The sequence below is a fragment of the Galeopterus variegatus genome, unplaced genomic scaffold (genome assembly GCF_000696425.1).
Source record: "Galeopterus variegatus unplaced genomic scaffold, G_variegatus-3.0.2 Scaffold2663, whole genome shotgun sequence".
Lineage (NCBI taxonomy): Eukaryota > Metazoa > Chordata > Mammalia > Dermoptera > Cynocephalidae > Galeopterus > Galeopterus variegatus.
The window spans coordinates 207,582-231,466 of NW_007728774.1; the positions used below are offsets into that span (position 1 = coordinate 207,582).

The window sequence follows — 23,885 nt, forward strand, 5'->3', positions numbered from 1 at the left end:
AAAACTTGTTGGTATTTCTTTTTGGGGTTTCATTAAATTTATGAATTAGTATAGAGAAAACTGACATCTTTATGATGAGTAGACTTCCTAACCAAATTATGATATGTCTTTCCATTTATTCAAATCTCATTTTGTGTCTCAGGACAATTTTAAAGTTGTCTTTATATTGGGTAGCACATTTCTTGTTAAAATTATTCCTAGGTGTTTTTTACCTTTTGCAATTGCTATTGAAAAATGGGGCCTTATTTTACATTTCTTTCTTTTTCTTTTTCATAGTGTTACTTTTATTAGTGTATACTGCAAGTGCAAGTGGCATGAATACAGAACTGTTTTTTTTGTAACTTTTTGAATTGATTATAGAGTAGTTTTTAGAATAGTCATTGATTTCTTTTGTTTCTTTCTAAAAAATAGATAAAATGTTTACAGATATTCATACTAGGTGGCTCATTTACATCTATAGTACATAAGTGGGGTTCCGTTTTAAGTGGAATAACCTTTGAACTCTCAGCAGGATATATTTTCCCTTTTTAAAAAAAAATTTAAAAAACACTAGTGCACTTATACTATTTTATAGAAAAAAAAGTCAATGACCATACAATTTAAAAATATATATCACTCAAAATTTAGTTTAATTTATACCAATATTTTTATATAGATGTAATCCATGTATTTACTTGGTTATATTCTTTTTTGAGCTGTTTTTATATTTTGAATTAAAATGAATAAATTAATGAAAAATTGTTGAGCTCCAGTTTTTTGTCTTTGAGATGGGACAAATAATAAAACTTCTACCATAGGGATGACTGCATTGGTTGTGTGGGAGAATACATGTTGAAGTCTGAGCACATTCTTTCCTCCTCTCACACTGCTCACCGGGATGGCAGCTGTCATGGATCAGGAGTGTGCTTTGCCCTGCCTGACTTAAAAGGTCCCACTGCAGATTGATGAGTGTGGTGTGATTAATTGTGAAAGTGCCAGCAAGTGGTTATCCCTCACTGGAAAGCAGTGTTCAAAGGATTTTCATAACTGTATCTCTCCTCTTTCCTCCAGGCCTACTTTGTGAAGAGAACATTGATGACTGTGCCAGGGGTCCCCGTTGCCTTAATGGTGGTCAGTGTGTGGATAGGATTGGGGGCTACACTTGTCGCTGCTTGCCTGGCTTTGCTGGGGAGCGGTGTGAGGGGGACATCAATGAGTGCCTCTCCAACCCCTGCAGCTCTGAGGGCAGCCTGGACTGCATACAGCTTACCAACGACTACCTGTGTGTCTGCCGCAGTGCCTTCACTGGTAAGAACCCCTCCAGCCTCCTGGCCACTTCACCTTGGAGCAGGCTTTCAGTGAGCAAATCCGCCCTGTATGACTTGTCCCAGTCCTGAGTGAAGCTTTTCTGATATATGAAAAACAAGACCAGCTTAATTTAAGGGCCCAGTTTTTTCCTAGGTCTGTGCTCCATAGATGTCATAATCAATCTTTTATTTTTCCTGAGAGGCTCTTTTTCTTTTCTTACATACTGATTATATCAAGCTATCACAGGAATATATTTTATATATATATATATATATATTTTTTTTTTTTCAACTAGTATGGTGGGAGTAGTTGAGCAAAATAACATTTTTTAATTGTGGTCAAATACACAAAACCTCAAATTTACCAGATTAACTATTTTTAAATGTACAGTTTAATGGCATTAAGTAGATTCATGTTGTCATGCTACCATCACTACCATCCATCCAACAGAACAAGTAAAATAACATTTTCTTTCTAGGAACCTTAAATCTAACTCTGGTTTCTCCCTGCCTCCTTTGACATGTAATGCCTTGAGTTGCTGGGTAGTTCCTGTCACTGAGATCTTTCCACCCCTCGGACCCAGAGATGCTTAGGACCTGCTAGGACCCTTAACGTGCAAATTGGGGTATATTTAACCAAAAATCAGTTTATGAGGGTATGAACTGAAAAGCTGCAGTAGTCTCAAGTGTAAGGCTTGGCTGTGCTCGTAGTCTTACCTCAAGCTTCTTTTTCCATCACAGGCATAAAGATTATCAAACCCTGCCTCAAGATACAGGCTTTATCATAAGCACTTATTAGTCATTTCTGGAGAAGGGGAGCATGGTGACTTTTTGGGACTAAAATGGTTGCTTGTATCTAGATATGGCAGGATAATCAGATAACTCAGATTTGAATCTGTCTTGCATTTTCTAGGGTTGGTAGTTGTATTTCTTACACTGAGGGTGTAATCGGGTTCTGTGGGAGTCAGGTAATAGGCTGCAGTAGTCTATTTACTAAAAATTTGTCAAGCTGGACTTTGCTACATCCTGAGCACATCTCTAGCCTTCCTTCCTTCCAATTTTAAAGATGTGTTACCTTTAGGAATCTTGGAATTTTATAAAGAATGGGAGAGGTTTTGTAATATGGAGGTGCCTGGATGTCATAATAGCAAAAGAGAAACAATCCACTATGAATGTCATATCTGTTGAGGAAATGTGGGACAGAAAGAGTATGAACAATCTCTACAGCCTCATATTGGCCACAACGTGCTTGGGTAGCCAGAGAAGCAAAGATTGCTCCTGTCTTTTATTGACTCTAGGGCTTCCTTTCTCTGGAAGCACTGACTACCACTTACAAAGTAAGGGGAAACAGGAGAAGGAAGGAATGGGGACTACCTTGAATTAGAATCCCATAGCCAGGTAGTAGTGTTCACACATTTTCCAGACTTGTGAATGAAAGCAATCCCTCGAACACATTGATTGCAATTATTGTGGGATGCTGTTGCTGAGACAGACAGGGAGGGACTGTTGTTTACTGAACCATGTCCCTGTGATGGCTGCTCTTGGTTAGTGGCTGCTGTTGTGTTTGAAGAGACAAGCATTTGTAACTCTTGCTGTTTAATTCTCGTCAGCCAAAGATATTACTATTTTTATTTCTTTTTTAAAGTCACTTCTTCCCTTTTAAGTGACTGCAGGCCAGATAGGGTCCATCTCCTGCTGTTGGCCACAAGCCTCTGCTGTGCCTTGTGTCTCCTCTGTGATTCCAGGTGCCTGCTTCTTTATTATGGTGCAGTGGCCTACAGATGCCTTCTGTGTTAGAAGTGTTTCTAGGGTAAATTAATTCTGGGAAAATTAAGCTGCATTTTAAAGCAATCCCCATCAGGTAACAAAAAGGTCAAAAAATGATTGAAAAGAGATAGCATGGATGAAAATTTTCCATAAACTGCAAATCGTCATTTAGATATATTGCCCTGGTGTAGCATCTCCTATGAAGAACATGATGTTGACAAAATGCGGTGAATGGTCCTTCAACTTATGAAAGCTGCAGTGCCTTCAAAAAGCTGAGGCGTGATTTTCCTTTTCTTTTTGGATGGGATTCGAGTCACTTTTTGAGTTCATTCTGTTTTGTGAGTCGGTTTGGGGATGTGTGCCACATGTGCTTACTGTGTAAGCAAGACAGAGAGGGGGCTGGTCTCAGCTGGTGGTGGGTTTCCTTGTCTTCTTGTCTTCTTGTTGGCAGAGAGCTGCACTCTCATTACCTATTGCTCTGTGGCTAGCTCCCATCCTAGTGGGGCTCTGTTTAGTGACTTGCAGTTCCTACTTCTGCCTTTTAAAGCCCCCTTTTATTTTCTGTCTTGAGGCCGTCACTGTGAAACCTTCATGGATGTGTGTCCCCAGATGCCTTGCCTGAATGGAGGGACTTGTGCTGTGGCCCGCAACATGCCTGATGGCTTCATTTGTCATTGTGCCCCGGTAGGTGCCCTGTTGCCGATTTAAGGGGCATACTCTCTTCCATACAATCTGTGACAAAACTCAGATTAAACCTGATTTTTTTCAAGCTCAGCAATGGAGAGATTTCTTGATTTTAGCTCCTATAGAAGCAAGCACTTGAGTTTTTTCACTTACAGCTGTTTAGACACTCCAGAAACAGTTAGCTTTGCAATCGATGACTATCAATCTTCAGAAGCACCAAGAGAAAAGCACAGGAAGTGGTGGACTGTTCCCTTGTGAATAAGGCTAGTGTTGCTGGCTTATTGGTACCATGCTGGAGGGCAGTCTCAATGCTCAGGTTGGGCTAGGGTTAGTGGAAACACTATTCTACTTATATTCTTTAGCAGGGACCATTTGGGAGCAAGTTGCTTTTTAAATTAAAAGGAAGCTGAATTTTAGCCATTCTCCATGCAAACTCTTATGCCACTACCAGAGGCCCAAACCTCCCTAAAACACACTATGTGTGGGGAGATACCAAAAGGAAACCTGTCCAGTAACCTTGGTTTGGGCAAAGCAGGATGTACAAGAATAAAATAAGATGTGGAAGTTTTCTAGAGACCCAAAACTCTCAATATGACTTTTCTCCCCCTAAAGCCATTATGTGAATCATCTGGTGGTTAGAGAAGGTACCTACAGAAACAATGCCACCAGACTCTTACCCCACCATGACTTGTGGACTTAATTTCTAGAAGTGAGCTATTAAAGTGAGAGAACTCTAGGGCTGGCCTGTGGCTCACTCAGGAGAGTGCGGTGCTGATAACACCAAGGCCCTGGGTTCGGATCCCATATAGGGATGGCCGGTTCGCTCACTGGCTGAGCGTGGTGCTAACAACACCAAGTCAAGGGTTAAGATCCCCTTACCAGTCATCTTTAAAAAAAAAAAAATAAATAAATAAATAAATAAAGTGAGAGAACTCTACATTCATCCTGTGGAACTTCAGCTCTGACCTATAGGTTTAATTAAAGAAGTCTCTTTCTTAAACTTGGCCTAGGAGGTTACTTGTATTAGAGGGATCTTAACCAAGTATTTAGTCTTTATCTCCCTAGAGGTGTGGAAGAGAGGGTTTGGGAGGGAAACTGGGGCAAGGCCTCAAGAATCTACCTGCCATTCTAATTTCTTCTCTCATTTCCACAGGGATTCTCTGGGGCAAGATGCCAGAGCAGCTGTGGACAAGTGAAATGTAGGAGAGGGGAGCAGTGTGTGCACACTGCCTCAGGACCCCGCTGCTTCTGCGCCAACCCCCCAGACTGTGAATCAGGCTGTGCCAGTAGCCCTTGCCAGCACGGGGGTAGCTGCTACCCTCAGCGCCAGCCTCCTTACTACTCTTGCCAGTGTGCTCCACTGTTTTGGGGCAGCCACTGTGAACACTACACAGCCCCCACCAGCACCACCCCTGCCACCTGCCTGAGCCAGTACTGTGCTGACAAAGCTCGCGATGGTGTCTGTGATGAGGCCTGCAATAGCCATGCCTGCCAGTGGGATGGGGGTGACTGCTCCCTCACCATGGAGGACCCGTGGGCCAACTGCTCCTCCCCACTTCCCTGCTGGGATTACATCAACAACCAGTGTGATGAGCTGTGCAACACGGCTGAATGCCTGTTTGACAACTTCGAGTGCCAAGATAATAGCAAGACATGCAAGTAAGGGCTCCAGGATCTCCAGAGCCAAGGGGGACTGTCACTAACACACCTTGGTTTCTGTTCTTGCTCCTAACCACTCCAGTGCTTCTGCTCTAGCTGCCTCTGCTTTCCAGATGATGCCAGCCTTGTTCCATCGCACACTACCCTGTGCTCTCCTTTGCTGACAGATGGCCAGGAATGCTCACTGCATAATCACCCTCTCTCTCTCTGCTTATCTGCCTTCTCACCTGCTGCTCTTGTGACCTGCTGGGGGAAATAACTTTTGGAAGTGGTGTTACCCACTCTCAGGCAGCCTCTCACATAACCTGCCTGCAGGATGGATGGAAAGGTCTGTACTTCTCTCTCTTCACTCCATTCCTTTCCCTAAGACTGGCTTTCCCCATCTAGATTGATCAGGAAGCAAGAACTAGAGTAGGCCTCTTAACCACCCCCCCACCCCCGGTCTGCTAGTTTACATAGTAACTTTCCTATTAGCCATTTCATCTAGCTCCAGTTGATTCTCAACAACCTTGTGAGGTGTAGGTATTGTTATAGAAGAGGGAACTGAGGCCTGGGAAGTTAAAGAACTTGCCAAAGTATATACAGCTATTCCTGACTCCTAACCTTTTCACTGAGCTAACGTGGCAAGTTGTACCAAGTAGTGTAACTATCTAGGGGTGGGGAGTGGGGTGTGGGAGCTGGAGGAGAGTATAGGTGAAATGGTTTATATATCACTTAGGTTTGGGGGTTCTAATTCCTTTTCCTAGTATTTGAAAGAGGCTGTACAAGTTAGATCTGGTATCCTGTATGAAAGAAATGCCTCTGCCTTACCTTCTGTAGTTTGGATTCAGTTTGGAAAGAGAAAGAAATGGACCATATTGACATGGTTCTCTGTGTAGAGCAACTCTTGATGGTTCAGAGCTATTTATCCAGTTTCTGAAGGCACCTTCTAGAAGCACCTTTTTCTTCCTAAAGCCCATTGTTACTTTATCGGCAGCAGTGGATACAAAGTACGGGAAGCCTGAACCAGGTTGACTTTTGTTTCAGATATGCAGCTTTGTGTAAAAATCTGACTTAACAAGATTGTGAGCTGCCTGGGAGCCCCTAAGCCCATGCAGCACAGTGAGCATAGTGTTGTTCCTCATTCAGGGAGCACTGAAGAGTGATGAGTGACCTAGACTGTATGTTCTCTATGATGTTGGGGATAGCAGATTCAAAGAAGGCTTCATGGGGCAGTTGGTCCTGATGTGCACTACAAAAGATAGGTAGGAAAATCCATGATAGTTCCAAATGGAAAACTGAATAAAGCTCCTGTCTAGTCTGAGCTCCTTTCCTTTTCTCTCTCCTGCCTCCCCCTGCCTAGGTATGACAGATACTGTGCAGACCACTTCAAAGACAACCACTGTGACCAGGGATGCAACAGTGAGGAGTGTGGCTGGGATGGGCTGGACTGTGCTGCTGACCAGCCCGAGAACCTGGCAGAGGGTACCCTGGTTATTGTGGTGTTGATGCCACCTGAACAACTGCTTGAGGATGCTCGCAGCTTCTTGAGGGCACTGGGCACGCTGCTCCACACCAACCTGAATATTAAACGAGACTCCCAGGGGAAACCTATGGTATACCCCTATTATGGTGAGAAGTCAGCTGCTGTGAAAAAGCAGAGGATGACCCGCAGGTCCCTTCCTGATGAACAAGAACGGGAAGTAGTTGGGTAGGTTTTTGATTTCTGAACTTTTTACAGGCTAATTTTTAAAATCTGAACATTTTGATACACAGCAGAAGTTATAACTCAACCTATAAAAATGCAAAGATCAGACAAAGAGAATGGCCCACTTTTAAGACAAACCCATTTTCCCGGTACTTATGTTTAAGAGTAAAGATTTGCTTTGATCTTGGGGTCCTGAAAGGTGGGCTGGAGCAAGCAGGAGGCAGGAGTCGGATGGCCTCCTCAAATGCCAGAAACCCCAACCTTTTGGCAGCGTTGCCTCTGATCCCTTTATTAGTGACTCCCCTTTTGTATTAATCATTGCCTTTCTTCAAGTCCCTTTGTCTATAATACAAGTCTCTTTGACAAGGCAAATAATCCTCAGTTGTTCTGTCATTCACATCTCATTATCTCTTGACATATCCCCCAATTTTTAACCCTTCAGCTAGCTGAAATTCAGATGCAGAGACAAAGGAGAATAAGGACCCAAAGTGTGCAGGGGTGTAATTTTAGAGAAACCCTAAGTACCACTGAGTAGACAGGAAAGGGTGGAAGAAGACCACCAAAACCTTCAGGAGGAGAGCACTGAGACCAGCTTTCCCAGTCTTCTCACTTTGCTGTGTGTTGCCTTAGTCAGAAGGCTTAGAGCAGCCAGACTAAGGAAGGCGAGGTACCCCCTAAGTGGGAATTAGTGTTTAGGGTCTGAAGGGACAGTATTCTAATTGCAGAGATCTTTCTGAAGGCAGTGTCCCAGAGGTGGAGAACCTGATGCTGAAGAGGGAGGAAGGAAGGTTCCTGCCCCGCTTTCTGACTCAGCTTGCTTGACCTGCACCCTTCTGTTTTACTCATCATTTCCCTTCCTCCTCTTCTCCCTTGGCATCTCACAGCTCTAAGGTATTTCTGGAAATTGACAACCGTCAGTGTGTTCAAGACTCAGACCAATGCTTCAAGAACACGGATGCAGCAGCAGCTCTCCTGGCTTCTCACGCCATCCAGGGGACCCTGTCCTACCCTCTTGTGTCTGTCGTCAGTGAGTGGCACTGGTGTTAAAGGGAAAGGGTGCGGGGAAAGGCATCACTTAGGGGCATTCTTTTCAATGTGCAGCCCTCTATTTTTTAGGGCTGCTGAGGTCAAAGTTGCCCTCTAAATGAACTCATTGCTAATAATGAGAGGTTGATGTGTTATTCAGAGCTTTTCCTGTCTCTCTGGACTTTCAGGTGAATCCCTGTCTCCAAAACCCACTCAGCTCCTCTACCTACTTGCTGTTGCTGTTGTCATCATTCTGTTTATCATCCTGCTGGGGGTAATCATGGCTAAACGAAAGCGTAAGCATGGCTCCCTCTGGCTGCCTGAAGGTTTCACCCTTCGCCGAGACTCCAGCAATCACAAGCGTCGTGAGCCGGTGGGACAGGATGCCGTGGGGCTGAAGTAAGAGGGTTTGCCAGTGAGCCACTATTCACAGTAATAAGCAGGGATGAAAAGAAAAGTACATCTTGCTGAGTCACAATTTTAAAATCTAAGCTCTGACCATTTAATCATGCTGATTGTGGTTTTGAATGCCTCATGAATGACTGAAACCATAGTCAGAGTCTGGATGCATCTCTTCCTTACACATTATCACAGTGGTGCTCAGCTTCTGTGATGAGGCACACTTTTGTCCTAAGCTCTTGTTCAGTGGGAAGGGAAAGGATGAATGCTCAGGAAATGTCACATAAAATACTGCCCATCCTCTTTGGGCCAAGGCCCCCAAAAGTTGCAGTATAGCTATGGGAGTATGCCGTGGTGGAAAAAATGTTGAAAACCACTATATTAGTTATGACATAACCTCTGCTCTTTTTTCCCCCTTTGTAACCATATCAGAAATCTCTCAGTGCAAGTCTCAGAGGCTAACCTTATTGGTTCTGGAACAAGCGAACATTGGATCGATGATGAAGGGCCTCAGCCAAAGAAAGCCAAGGTAAGGTGGCCATGGTGAGACCACCTTTGTCAGCCTTTATCTGGTCACATTTCAGGTTTCCATCCTTTGGTTTCAGAGTGTCCTGAATGGGAGGAAAGGGTGATAGTCTTTATATGTTGCCCACACAGTGGGTATCCTGGGTTCTCATGAACAGCTGGAATCCTTCGGTCATTGATTGCCTTGAGTTACCTATGTATGTTTTTCAAGAAGGACTCTTTAAAAATATTAAAACAGACATGCCTCCTTCCTCTAATGTCATGCTGTTGGTAGACAAGTTAGGACTGCTGTGTGTAAATAGCAGTTTCCTTCATGACTAGATCCTTCCCTTATCCTCTATGGGCACTTCTCCTTCTGTAAGAGAATTAAACAGTGGAAGAAAGCCAGTGACCACTGACTTTGGAGGCTCTGCATCTTGAGCCCAGGAAACTAAGACCATACAGGAGCAAGAGGTAGATGGGGTGTGAAAGAAGAAACTGGCTGGGAGCCAGTATAGCATGATGGTTGAGAACATTGCTTTAGTTACAATTTGAACTGGATTCAAGTTCAAAACTCTACTACTTAGTTGGAGGCAAGGTACTTAACTTCTTTGTATTTAATTATCTTTTTCTTTAAAATGGAGATTAATCCTTACAACTCAGAAAGGAAAGATTTAATACTCCAGTTGGTATAATGTGCCTTACTTATTTCTTGTGATATAGGTATTTGATAAAGGGTAACTGATTCAAACTTATTATCATTCAACAATCGGTCCTGAGTGCTTGCTGTATGCTGGGTACTGCTTTAAGTACAGGGAGACAACCTTGAACAAATCTTATTCCTTGTTTTCAATAACCTTCCAGTCTAATGATAAAGACTGCCATGTGGTGCCATGTAAGTACTTAACACATGGTCAGTTAAGTAGAGTTAAGCAGAATATGCTTTTTGAGACCAACAAGAGAAATCAAAGTCTTGTTATATGTAGAGAGTAGGAAGGAGTTAGTTAAAGAATTGGGGGAGACCATTGCAGGCAGAGAAAACAGCATGGGCAAAGGCCTAGAAGCAGTAATATGGTGCTTTAGGGATCTAGAATTAGCATGTTAAGGCTAACGCCTAAAGTTTGGGATTAGGAGGTGGGGAGAATTGTCCAGATGATGCAGTAAGGTAAGCAGGAACCACATCCCAAAAGCAGTAGGAAGCTGATGTGGATGATCATCTGGAAGAGAGAAAACTGGATGGGCAATGAGGAAAGGTGGTGGGAAACACTGGACCAGCTCCTCGTCAGCAGTCTCTGGTGGTGGGTCACATTGAGAGGGAGCATCGTTTCCCCTTCAGGCTGAAGATGAGGCTTTGCTCTCAGAAGGAGATGACCCCATTGATAGACGCCCATGGACACAACAGCACCTTGAAGCTGCAGACATCCGTAGGACACCATCACTGGCTCTCACTCCTCCTCGGGCAGAGCAGGAGGTGGATGTGCTGGACGTCAACGTCCGGGGCCCAGGTGAGCACTGGCAACCCCCGCACTTCACTAGGAAGTGCCTGCCCTTGGTTCTACATTGCTGTCCCTGCGTTTGCTCCACCTGGCCATATGCCTCCTGCCAATTTTACAGACTGTAACTCAGCTGGAGGAAATGAATTCTTAAGGAATACAGGCATACAGAAGAAAGGAAGGGATTTCACATTGTTTTATATATGGCATGTTGAGAACAAACAGGCTGATTAAATGGGTTTGGTAGATTTTGACTTTAGTTGAATAGAAAAATAATATCCCAAAGCAGAGGATAGAGGATTAGTTTAGTCAATATCTTATGCACATAGTTCTATTAATATTGGATATTTTAAAATTTGTCTAATTTAAAATAATGTAGCACTTCAACAGAAAAACTTGTTTAACTTAGAGAAGAACCCCCAACTTTAAAAGACTCTTATTTTCTTATTACCTTTACAGAAATGATATTATCAGAAGAAAAGTAGGTGGCAAATGTAAAACTAATTGCTAGTTACCACAGGAAACACAGGGAATTCTTTTCCCATAAGAATAACTTCACTCAAATAGAACTATTCTAACAACAGGGTTAACTTCCTTCTCCTCCTTGAATACTTTTGGAATTTTCCTTTCCCACAGATGGGTGCACCCCACTGATGTTGGCTTCTCTCCGAGGAGGCAGCTCAGATGTGAGTGATGAAGATGAAGATGCAGAGGACTCTTCTGCCAACATCATCACAGACTTAGTCTACCAGGGTGCCAGCCTGCAGGCTCAGACAGACCGGACTGGTGAGATGGCCCTACACCTCGCAGCCCGCTACTCGAGGGCGGATGCAGCCAAACGCCTCCTGGATGCAGGTGCAGATGCCAATGCTCAGGACAACATGGGCCGCTGCCCTCTCCATGCTGCAGTGGCAGCTGATGCCCAAGGTGTCTTCCAGGTAAAGAACGTGAGAAGGGTCAGTTTAAATAATAAGAGTTCCTTATGGGTCTAAGATGGTATCTCTGTTGCAGCACTTAATATCTCATTGAATTTATTCAGTAATTCTTTGAGAGATTAGGGCAGGAGTTAGAGTCATGCTTGCTAAATGGGAAAGCAAGAAAAGGCAGGTTGGGAAACTGACCTAGCTATATACAGCCACATAGTGATAGCCAGCAGCAAGTAACACCAGTCTTCTGATTCTTAGTCAGTGATATATATATATATTTTTTAAATTTTATTTTATCATTACACAATGTAAGCATTTTTTGTGGCCCTTTACTAATTTTTCCCTAAACCCCCTTGTTCCTCCCCCTTTCCCACCTCTGTGATATTATCATGTGCCAAGATGCTTCCCAAATGCATAGATCAGATGGGAGTGATACCTGTGTCAAAGCCTTTGACTAGTATCAGCTGTTTCCTGTGGTTTTGCTTGGATATGTGGGCTTCCAGATGCTCTCTGACAGTTTTCTTGACATGAGTTCACTGTATACTCCTCGATGCTTTTTCCTTTTAGTCTATGAGGAAATTTGAAGCATTCTGAATTACCTTAGACTGTACACTGTGATTGAAGTTGCAGTATTTCCCCACATCCCTCTTCTTTCCTAAGAAAGTATAAGCACATCATTTTATATGGACCATTATGTCTTGAGCACCCATTTGTTGGTTTATTTATTGGTTCATTCAACAATTCTTTACTGATTGACCATGACAGAATTAGGGGCATAAAGATAAACAAGACTTTCCTTGCCCTCCAGGAACTTACAATATAGCCTCAGCCCTGGTGCTCTTCTTTTAGTTTCATTGTTTTCCTTCATGCAAGTGACTCTCTTTTCTGTTCTTTCTCCTCTTCCAGATTCTGATCCGTAACCGAGTAACTGATCTAGATGCCAGGATGAATGATGGTACCACTCCCCTGATCCTGGCTGCCCGCCTGGCTGTGGAGGGCATGGTGGCAGAGCTGATCAACTGCCAAGCAGATGTGAATGCAGTGGATGACCATGGTAGGGATGAGGGGCAGGGGGCCGGATTCGGAGGAGAATTGTACACGATCCTTACAGAATTTTCTGAGATCTGAATCCCTTGGAGAGTCACTCATTCTTTCACTCATGCATTCATTCATTCTTCCTTCAACATGTTGATTTCAGAGAACTGAGTCAGTGGGAGGTCCCTAGATTAAGACAAGAAGAGATTTTTCATGAGGGTTCTTGGACCTCAAAGCAGGTCCATGATAGGTTTGCCTGTGCAGGTTCCCAGGCATACCACTTTTGATATGAGAATTTATGAGAGCTGACTTCACTAGGAGGATTGTGGAATATCCTAAGTATACATTTTGGCATGTAATAAATAGGTTGTTGTCTTTAGTTTGTGATAGGGTAGGTTCTTCCATGCAGAGGATATGGATATCACATATAAGTGACCCTTTTACCAAGAGGTCTTCTGGGCAGCCTGTGCTGAAATATGCCTAGAACAGAGGAAAAGAAGATGTTATTTTGGTTTTTCCTATAGGCCCCCACAGAGAACTGGCTTCCTAGTGATCACTGGGGAGGGAGTTCAAGGTTTCCTTGTGCAAGCTGTGGTACTTGCTTATACTAGGAGTAGGACATGTCTTTCTACTCTGTTTGCTTATAAAATATTATTAAAATGTTTTTCCCCTGCAGGAAAATCTGCTCTTCACTGGGCAGCTGCTGTCAATAATGTGGAGGCGACTCTTCTGCTATTGAAAAATGGGGCCAACCGAGACATGCAGGACAACAAGGTATGATCATGGGCTCTGAGCCTGAGGATGCTTGCAGCAGTGCCTCAGTTAAATGGCCCTTCCCATTTCTCCTTATAGCTTCTCTTGTGATAAACACAAAGATGGAAGCAGGTTGAGCAAGAACTGGATCCAGAGAGCTTGATGAAGGATGTGGCTTATCTACAAGAGTCTCAGGATTGAGTCCTCTGCCCACTCAGTGCTCAGCTTGTGCCTGGCTATGCCGTAAATAACGTGGTGTAGCCTTCTCTGCCTTTACTCTTTTTTGATGTTTCCCTTTCTCTTGTTCTCTCTTTTGTTCATGCTCACTTCCTTTTCTCATTTGTTTTCTTTCTCCCCCCGCCCCCCACTGCTCTTCTTTTTTTCTGTCCTTAGATACCATGATGTTTTCCTGTTTGGTTTTCTCCTTCTGAGTTTTTCATCTTGTTTTTCCCTTCTTTTGTTCATTTTCTCTCATTTACTTCCTCTTTTCCCTTATTGTAGCTCTTTCTTACACGTTTTGTCTCTTCTTTCTTATACTCTTTCTCTTATTTTACCCAGTTCTGTGCGTGCTCTAGTTTTTTCTCCGCCTACCTTTCTGATTTCTAATTCTTTTTCCTCCTAGAACCCTATTTTGACAAGCTAAGCTCAGTATTCTGTTAAGTGAGTCTCTGGCTCAGAGACATGCTTTATTTCACAAGTTTTCAATTGAGGAGATCTTGCCCCTCAGAGGCAAAACTGATTCTTGGGGAGAGGTGAAATAATCTTGCTCTTTTTATGTATAAGTCAAAGATATACATTCAGTACTAGGTAGATATATAGCATGTCTGTGGTATTAAAATTTTATGGGGAAACAAAATATGTGTAAGGGGGCGATGATAAAAAAAAAATTGAGAAACTGTGGTATTCTCAAGAGTGTTATTAAAATGTATTCTGTGTGGGCATTTTCTGTAGGAAGAGACACCTCTGTTTCTTGCTGCCCGGGAGGGGAGCTACGAAGCAGCCAAGATCCTGTTAGACCATTTTGCCAATCGAGACATCACGGACCACATGGATCGTCTTCCCCGGGATGTGGCTCGGGATCGCATGCACCACGACATTGTGCGCCTCCTGGATGAGTACAACGTGACACCAAGCCCTCCAGGCAGTGTGCTGACATCTGCTCTCTCACCTGTCATCTGTGGGCCCAACAGGTCTTTCCTCAGTTTGAAGCACACCCCAATCGGCAAGAAGCCTAGACGGCCCAATGCCAAGAGCACCGTGCCCACTAGCCTCCCTAACCTTGCCAAGGAGACCAAGGATGCGAAGGGTGGTAGGAGGAAGAAGTCTCTGAGCGAGAAGGTCCAGCTGTCTGAGAGCTCAGTGACTTTATCCCCTGTTGATTCTCTAGAGTCTCCTCACACATATGTTTCTGACACCACATCCTCTCCAATGATCACATCCCCTGGAATCTTGCAGGCCTCCCCCAACCCTCTGTTGGCCACTGCTGCCCCCACTGCCCCAGTCCATGCACAGCATGCACTGTCTTTCTCTAACCTTCATGAAATGCAGCCTTTGGCTCATGGGGCCAGCACTGTGCTTCCCTCTGTGAGCCAGCTGCTGTCTCACCACCACATTGTCCCCCCAGGCAGTGGCAGTGCGGGGAGCTTGGGTAGGCTCCATCCAGTCACAGTCCCAGCAGATTGGATGAACCGCATAGAGATGAATGAGACCCAGTACAATGAGATGTTTGGTATGGTCCTGGCTCCAGCTGAGGGCACCCACCCTGGCATAGCTCCCCAGAGCAGGCCACCTGAAGGGAAGCATGCAGCCACCGCACGGGAACCCTTGCCCCCCATTGTGACATTCCAGCTCATCCCTAAAGGCAGTGTTGCCCAACCAACTGGGGCTCCCCAGCCTCAGTCCAACTGCCCTCCAGCTGTTGCAGGGCCCCTGCCCACTATGTACCAGATTCCAGAAATGGCCCGCTTGCCCAGTGTGGCTTTCCCCACTGCAGTGATGCCCCAGCAGGATGGGCAGGGAGCTCAGACCCTTCTCCCAGCCTATCATCCTTTCCCAGCCTCAGTGGGCAAGTATCCCACACCCCCTTCACAGCATAGTTATGCTTCCTCAAATGCTGCTGAGCGAACCCCCAGTCACAGTGGTCACCTCCAGGGAGAGCATCCCTACCTGACACCATCCCCAGAGTCTCCTGACCAGTGGTCAAGTTCATCACCCCACTCTGCTTCCGACTGGTCAGATGTGACCACCAGCCCTACCCCTGGGGGTGCTGGAGGAGGTCAGCGGGGGCCTGGGACTCACATGGCTGAGCCACCACACAGCAACATGCAGGTGTATGCGTGAAAGTGTCTGCCCCCAGTGCAGGGGCAGAACTGACTATTGTAAATGCTGCTGAAGAACAAATGAAGGTCATCCGGGAGAGAAATGAAGAAATCTCTGAAACAAGCTCTTGGAGGCAGGAGAGAGAAGATGCTCTTATCTTTCAGATAATGTAAGAGAAGAAGTTCATCAGCTTCACTGGGTATCTGCAGGGTTTTTCTTGGGGGGACATGGTTCCTTCAAATCTCTTGCCCATCAAGCCAAGTTCATGGAAATACAAGATGAATACAAGCCTTGGGGCCATGTTTACTCTCTTCTACTTGGAGAAGATGAATGCCCATTGTAGCCCAGACATTCTTGCAGCTTGGACTACATTTTAAGCCCTGGGGGCTTCTGCCATATCCATGAGAAGATTCTACACTAGAATCTTTTTGGTAATTATGCCCTGGAATTCTGCCTGAGATGAAGTATCTTATCTTCTCATCCTTGGAAATTCTTTTGACTTCATTTGATGCTTTTATTTTTGTACCTCTCTGTGGTTGTAGCCCCACCAACATGTTATAGGGCAAGACCTTTGGAGTTTTAATTATTCCTGCCCTGGAAAGCAACTTCAGCCTCCTTTTTCCCTCCTATTTTCTCAGCATCCCTAGGAGTCTCAAAGGGTTTACTTTGGTTATGGTTCTCAGCATAAACCTTTCAAGTATTTTTCTTGAGAAAGTGGACATTTTGCATTCATATATATATATATTATTCCTAGAAAGAGAAGGGGAGCAAAATATTTTTTTGGAGCCACTTTTGGGCAGGGACAGGATTGCCCTTCAAGAGGCTGCACCTTAATTCTCTTGCCTTCGTGCAGGGCTTCATATAAACCTTACCAAGAAGAAAGATACATGTCAAATTTTTTCTATTTATGGGCTTAGTGTGAAGTTTTATCCTTGGCAGCCTAGGTACTATGACCCTCCCCTCTTTTTTAAACCAGAAAAAGGGTTAGAATGTCAGAATGACCAAGAGATAAGCTAATTCATTCAAGAAGCAGTTACCCACCCACAGGTCCCTCCACTTCCTGCCAAGCATTCCATTGATTGCCAGTGTGAAACACATTCGTCCTAGATTGTAGAACACGAGGTCTGCTTCACTCACACATCTGGCAGGTGAAGATGGTCTTAGCTTTTGAGCCTTTCCTTCCATACCTCTCTACAGAAGAAAATGTCTCAAACAATATACCCTTGCCATTTAGGAACTTTCCTCAGCTCAGGGGACCCGTGACAGTCATCTTCCTTTAATCGGGTGAACAGTCTCTACTTCCTGGTTCTCTTACTGGCTGCAGGACTGTTCACAAGGCTTCCCTTCACACTCTGGTGTGAGTTACTGGTGTGCCTGTTAGGTTCTCACTGAAAACGTGCATTTTCTATGTTCAAGTGCAAGAAGAAAGTTGGACTAGTTTTCTAGGGTCCAAGCCAGTCCTATAAGAAGGCTGAAGGAGGAACTATGTGGCAGCCTATGCTATTTTCTGCCACCATTTCTCTTCCTCTGAAGCAGTCACAACATTCTCTTTTTGTTTGGTGACTAAAGTAGAAACTTTCCAGGGACATTTTCCTTCTAGATGATGATGGACAATTACAGACTTGCTCCTCATTGTCATCCTGTTTTCAGATTGTGACTGTACCTCACCTGAATCTGTTCTCTGTATTCGTGATCTCGGCAACTTCCTTGACTCTGTGTCAGGGGCCGAAGTGTTTAAGTCAACTATAGAACAGGAAAATCGTTTTCTTCTTCTCCCTGGGTCACTTAATAATTGGTCCATGGCCACCCTGTCACTTTATCCAGTGCTATGATGCTCATGAAACCTGGAAAATTAGTTCTGCTGGGGCATTTTGTAGATAACGATGGGTGAATTGCCTACTCTGTTTTGGTCTGAATGGTAGTCTTCATTCCTGCTGTGGCTGGGGGTGTTCATCAGTGCTTCCCACCTATCTGATTTATCTGTCTGGTCACATATGGAAACCCTGTGTGTCTGTTGGCATGACAGTCTACAAATTTTTTTTTTTTCAGTCCTGTCCAACTTCAGTGAACCAGCAAAAATAATTAGGTCTGCCCTGATATAAGCAGATTGTTCGCTTATTCTGTGTTTTATTCTCACATGTGGCAACATACTACCAGCCCCTTTCATAGTTTGGAAACATTTTATCATTCTAAATGTGACTCTGTACCCTTGGACCTGTTTATTATTTGCAGATGGGTAGAACATCTGCATGGACTGCACCGGACCACTCCACATCTGCCCCTCTCTGCCCTCCTGCTCCAGCCCCCCTTCCTGAAAGTATCAGCCTCCAATCCTGCTGCTTGGATCTTTTATACCCTTGTTCCTTCCCAAGCACAGCGTAGGACTTAATTTGCTTGTTTCTCCTCATTGAGATAATTTAATTTAGTTTGGGGGAAGGGGATGTGAAAGTTGCCATTCCAGACCACAGCCTTCGGTGATGAGGACAACACTGCCATTCAAACATTTTACCAATCTCTTAGATTTTAAGAACACTTGTATCTAATAAAAGGGAAGGTAAGAAGGATAATCACTTCCTCATATGAATTCTGATGTAGAGACTAAGTTTTTATGGGACACATCTTTTATGCCACTTATAGATCTCCCCACTCATTTTTGGTTTATTTTTATTGTTATAAATTCTTCTTTGATTCCTCTTCTGCCTATTTTTGTGGATAGGTATTGTTTGTTTGTTGCTTCTGTTTTGTTTTAAGCTTCATTTGCTGACATGTGATAGTGGGGGACAGAGAGGTTTGAAGGAAAGAGAGACCTTGAGGTAAAGATTTTTGTATAAGCAATCAGATGTGATGCTCAAATCCATTATGTCATCTTACTATTAAATTTGCCAGTTCATAATTCTTGCATAGAAAAGAACCAAAGGTGTAATGTTTTGTTGGCAGGTGGTTTGGAGATTTTGGCCTTAACCAATACATTGAATGTATGATAACTATTTGGGAGGACACATTTATATGCTCTGAGGCCCCCATTGATAACTGGTACTATGGCGACTTCCTTGTGTACATTTCTCTTTAAAAGTGATATTATATCTGTTTGTATGAGAAACCCATTAACCAATAAAATGACCGCATATTCCTGACTAGACACAGTAAGGAAAATGCACACTTTGTTTTTACTTTTCAAAGTTTCATTCTAAAAGTAGTTAAGATGAAATTTATATGAAAGCATTTTTATCACAAAATAAAAAAGGTTACATGTCAAGCTCAGTGGTGTTGAATTTTTTATTTTACTATCCTGCATCCCTGGCCTTTCAATGACTACCTCATGGTGTCATAATTTGCTGAGAGAGAAATAATTTTCTTTTCATTCTGAATCTCATAGAGCCTACCTAGCACCAGGCTTCGTTTTTCTTGCTGTAGTCAGATCATAAATAAATGCTTTTAAGGAAAAAGCTTCTATCAATAGGAAGCATCAAAAGACCAGGTCACTCTTCTGTGTATTAACCATAGCTGGTGACAAATGAACTGGCTCACGACAAAGTGCCTTATATTGGAAATGGAGAGTGTTTGGTAAAACAAAAATTGAGAATTAGGATATAAGTAATAATGTTAATGATGCTGTTACCTAAACCACTGGTTTGTAATATTATTCCTCAAATTAAATTTTTTATAGAATGTAATATATAGGATTATAAAAAGGTATTTTGTATGTAAATTTCTCAGTAAGTTCACATTCATATATTTACTTATATAATCAATGAGTGAGATGTTTGAACGTGAATGGTATTGGTGATAGGTATGATATTAGCAGTCTTATATCAACCTTAGTATCTAGTTTATTTACATATTCTGTCACTGCAGAAACTTCTGAATCGCACATGCATGATTGTAAATGAGGACAGTATTTTTTTAAATGACTTGAAATCTTAGGACATGCTTCAGTTAAGCAAAGGAGCTTTATTCAAGATCTGCACAAATATGTTTCAACAGAATTGGTAGCATGTAGTGGTTATACCCAGTGTTAAAATTTTATATAGAACACATTTGAGTCTTCATGTTGGGTTTTGTTATGGTGGAAGAACAAAAAAAAAAAAAAAACAAAAAAAAAACTGAGAGCTAAAGAATGACCACCCCTGCAGGCCAGCCTCTTAGCACTGGAATTACCTCTTGCAGACTGAGAACTAAAACTTGCTCCATGAAAACTAGCTTCAGTGGATCTAGGCTGCAGACCACTGGCCTGCTCGCCACATCCTAACCCTGCAATTGTAAACCTTCAAACCTAACCCTAGACTGTGCAGAGAGGATTCTGGGCACTCCTGGCCATGAAAGCCAAGGATACAAAGCAGGGCTGGAGGCCAAGTGCTGCCACATCCACACAGGTGGAGCAATAGCAGCAGACCATGGTCATGGCAGGAGAGGGGCGGGTGCCTCCTTCAGTCACGCAGTTAAAAAGCCTCATAGCCCAATGAGAGGGGATTGGTTACCCTTTCAGAACATGATGAACAGAACAACCCTTCTTAATGCCTAATTGCTGTCCAGGATGTGGGCAGTGGGGACCTGCAAGCCTATTACTGCCTCTGCCACAAAGTTTTCCAGCTATAGGGCTATGTGTGGGTGTGTGTATGTGTGTACATGTAGGTGTGTGTGTGTAAAACAGAGAGAACACAACTTTTCCTTCCTTTGACTTAGAGCTTAGCAAAACACATTTAAAATATTTGTACCAGTCAGATCCCAACTGCTAAGTGTCGGAACACTGAAATTAGGAAATTCAAAGAGGGCTTATTTACACACAAAAAAATTAATTATGAAGGTGTGTGTGAGGTGTAGGGGAACCACACGGGGTAGTGCAGAAACCCCTGGTTAGCATCAGCAGAGCTATTTCCATTCCTGGGTCCATAGGGGCAAAGGCTGGGAGAGGTTGTGAGACCTCAAAGGAGAGAGTCCTGTGGAGCAGGTTACCTCAAGATCTGTGGTTTCAGTCCAGGCACAGTGAGCCCCAGGCCCCCTCAGAAAGAGGAAGCCAGAGATGAATAGACTGATCTCACTTCCCACCCCACCCCTGTCCTCGGGTTTCTGTTTGCTGAATCCAAATGGAAGCCTGGAAATAGGGGAGCCTGTTAGTCCATCAATATAGGCCAGCTTCCTGGGGTTGAGAGCTCAGTGGAGAAGGGAAGAGAGTGGATCTGCAGATGCAAACACACCATTAGCTAACACACTCTCCCTCCAACTATAATATTTCTGAGAAACTTCCACTGATCACCTCTCATTCATGTGTCAAGGCAGGAAACACAAAGTAAAAGGAATTGGTATTGAAAATCCCCATTTAACTCCTTTTCCTGAACTACTAGTGAGTTTCTTCACCACTTTGGCATTGAGCACCCAAACTGGAGACAATGATCAACAGTAGGATGTATAAATTATGGTACATTCATTCAAACAAATGCTATACAGAAATGAAAAAGAACAACATGAAGAATAGTCATAATGTTGACCAAAATAAGCCAGACATAAAATACATTCTGTATGACTCCACTATACAAGTTCAGGAAAAACCAATAGAAAATGGAAATCTGAACAGTAGTAAATAGAAATGTGGATACATTTTCAGGAGAGGAGTCTTGACTAAGAAGAGGGCAAGAAGAATCTTTCTGGAGTCTGAAAATATCTTGACCTTAGTGGTGATTACATGAATGTATATGCATGTAAAATTTCCTGTAAAATTTAACTTAAGATTTGTGCATTTTACTTATGTAATTATACTTCAATAAAATGTATCTACAATAACCTACATAAATGTACAAACATTGAATGTTGAGATTTATAAAATGTTAATATTTTAGCATATCTATTTCAGATACTTAAAGATGATATAATGCTTCCAGTTTAACATTCCTCCATTTCCCTCTATAATTCCATTCCCCTCCCTCCTTCCTTTTCCAGTTACTTGTTTCTATAAATTTGGTTTGTGAAGATAATTTTCTTCTTGAAAACACTGTTGTTTGCAACAGTTAACCCACGAAATATCCAGGTAAATATGTTTTCAAATTCAATTGTGTAAGATGTGGGCCTACATGATTGTGAAGTTAATTAAGTGTGCGAGCCAAGCTAGTGTAGTCAGCTTGCTGTGCGGGAGGAGTTCTGAGCTCCAGCTGAATAATCTATACCGGCTGGGTCCTAGATGCTGTTTGGCACTATCTGGTAGCACTGTGTGCCTCAGCCTAAATATGTTTGGGATTGATTGTGGGTTTTGTAACCTGGATGGGATTTTCAGGAGCCTCATAGCAAATCATCACCTGTTTCATATGCTATTTCAGAGAATTTAGGTTAAGTAGATACTGGAATGAAGGGACCCATCCCTTGCCTCTCTGTCATAGAATTGTCTCATATTTCTCTGTCTCCCCTTTTTCTCACCTCCAGGATCCCTTTCTTTTGCCTTCTAGGGAAGGTTTAAGAACACGAACCTGGCAGAGGATAGGCTTCAACCACTAATTGTATGACATTATAATCTGTGTTACTGTGGTTACTGCAGGGTTTTACACAGAAGAATTGGAAAGGAGGTTAAAAAGACTGTATGCAGGCTGGCGCTCCCGCCGAGGGTTCGGATCCCATGTGGAGACCGGTTCCCACTCACTGGCTGAGTGTGGTGCTGGTGCAACACCGAGGGTTGTGATCCCGTTACCGGTCAGTAAAAAAGAGCCAAAAAGGAAAAAAAAAAAAAAAGACTGTATGCAGGCTGGCGCTCCCGCCGAGGGTTCGGATCCCATGTGGAGACCGGTTCCCACTCACTGGCTGAGTGTGGTGCTGGTGCAACACCGAGGGTTGTGATCCCGTTACCGGTCAGTAAAAAAGAGCCAAAAAGGAAAAAAAAAAAAAAAGACTGTATGCAGGCTGGCGCTCCCGCCGAGGGTTCGGATCCCATGTGGAGACCGGTTCCCACTCACTGGCTGAGTGTGGTGCTGGTGCAACACCGAGGGTTGTGATCCCGTTACCGGTCAGTAAAAAAGAGCCAAAAAGGAAAAAAAAAAAAAAAAAAAAAAGACTGTATGCCTGGACAGCCCAAGAAAACCTGCTGAAAAACTACAATAAACCATTAGGAATTCATTAAACAAAATGATGTAAAATTACCTTACGGAAACAGCCTTTGTTATAAACAAAAACCAGTTGGAAGATGTAATTGAAAAGAAAACCACATTTATAATAGTGAAAACATACACACACACCATCTCCCACTGCTTCTTCACCAATTACAGCTTTATCAATTTTTTATCAACTACAGCTTTAGCTCTGCTTTATTCTTCCCATCCTTTTACTTTATTTTTTCCCATTTTTTCTGCACTGCTTTTCTTATTTTCTAGATAAAAATCATAAATACATCTGGTCATGCTCACAACTTAGATAAAATTCATTAAGATCCCCAATTCCTTGAACCCACCTCTGTATCACCTAATGCAAGTCTAAATCCTGAGATACCCATATTTCCTCAAGAGGTGTGATTTTTCTTGCTGCAACAAGCATCAATAAAGCCATCTTTGACTCACAGTGGTACTCCTGGCGGTGTCTGACTGACAAACATCAGCAACGGCCTGTGCTGAAACTAAAAGACAGAAAAAAAAAAGCATTTTAACACCTGGTTACGTACAGAGCACTGACTGAAACAGTGAGAATTTAGGAATTTATTTCAAGAATATCTGGAACATTCACAAAAATTGAATGTATAAATCTCAGAAACTTTCAAAGAACCATTATCATACAGTTATCTCTGAATATAGTCCTATCAAATTAGAAAGAAAAATAAAAATGTAACCAAAATTTTTTTTATTTATAAATAATCTAGTCATTAACATAAATATAAATTACAAGATCTTTAGAGCTGCACAAAAGTACTTCTCAAATATTATCACTATATTTGAAATACTAGTTATTAAAACTTATGCAAAGCAACTGAAGTTTTATTTTATTTTTATTTTTATTTTTTTTATTTTTATTTTGTCAATATACAATGTAGTTGATTATTATGTCCCATCACCGAAACCTCCCTCCCTCCTCCCTCTCCCCCTTCCCACCCAAGCATGTCCTTTCCATTTGCTTGTTGTAAGAACTTCAAAGAAATTGTAGTTGTTATATCTTCCTCTCCCCTGCACCCATTTTTTTTTTTTTTTGGTGTGTGTGTATGTGTGTGTGTATATGTGTGTGTATGTATGTGAGTGAATTAATTTATTTATTTTTAGCTCCCACAAATAAGTGAGAACATGTGGTATTTCTTTTTCTCTGCCTGACTCATTTCACTTAATATTATTCTTTCAAGGTCCATCCATGTTGTTGCAAATGGCAGAATTTCATTCGTTTTTATAGC

At 42.8% G+C, this 23,885-nt stretch overlaps 1 protein-coding gene across 1 annotated transcript in view; it reads left to right on the forward strand.

Moving 5' to 3' along the window:
• The window catches only part of LOC103598534 (neurogenic locus notch homolog protein 2-like), a 102,730-nt gene extending 83,936 nt beyond the window's left edge, over positions 1-18,794 (forward strand). Inside the window, 12 exon segments of the mRNA XM_008582526.1 lie at positions 1,051-1,287; positions 3,625-3,737; positions 4,891-5,396; positions 6,739-7,086; positions 7,968-8,110; positions 8,298-8,508; positions 8,941-9,037; positions 10,349-10,517; positions 11,142-11,443; positions 12,338-12,485; positions 13,143-13,240; positions 14,171-18,794. Coding sequence (XP_008580748.1) covers positions 1,051-1,287; positions 3,625-3,737; positions 4,891-5,396; positions 6,739-7,086; positions 7,968-8,110; positions 8,298-8,508; positions 8,941-9,037; positions 10,349-10,517; positions 11,142-11,443; positions 12,338-12,485; positions 13,143-13,240; positions 14,171-15,559 — 3,761 coding nt within the window. The 3' untranslated portion in view covers positions 15,560-18,794.
• Positions 18,795-23,885: the final 5,091 nt, after the last annotated feature.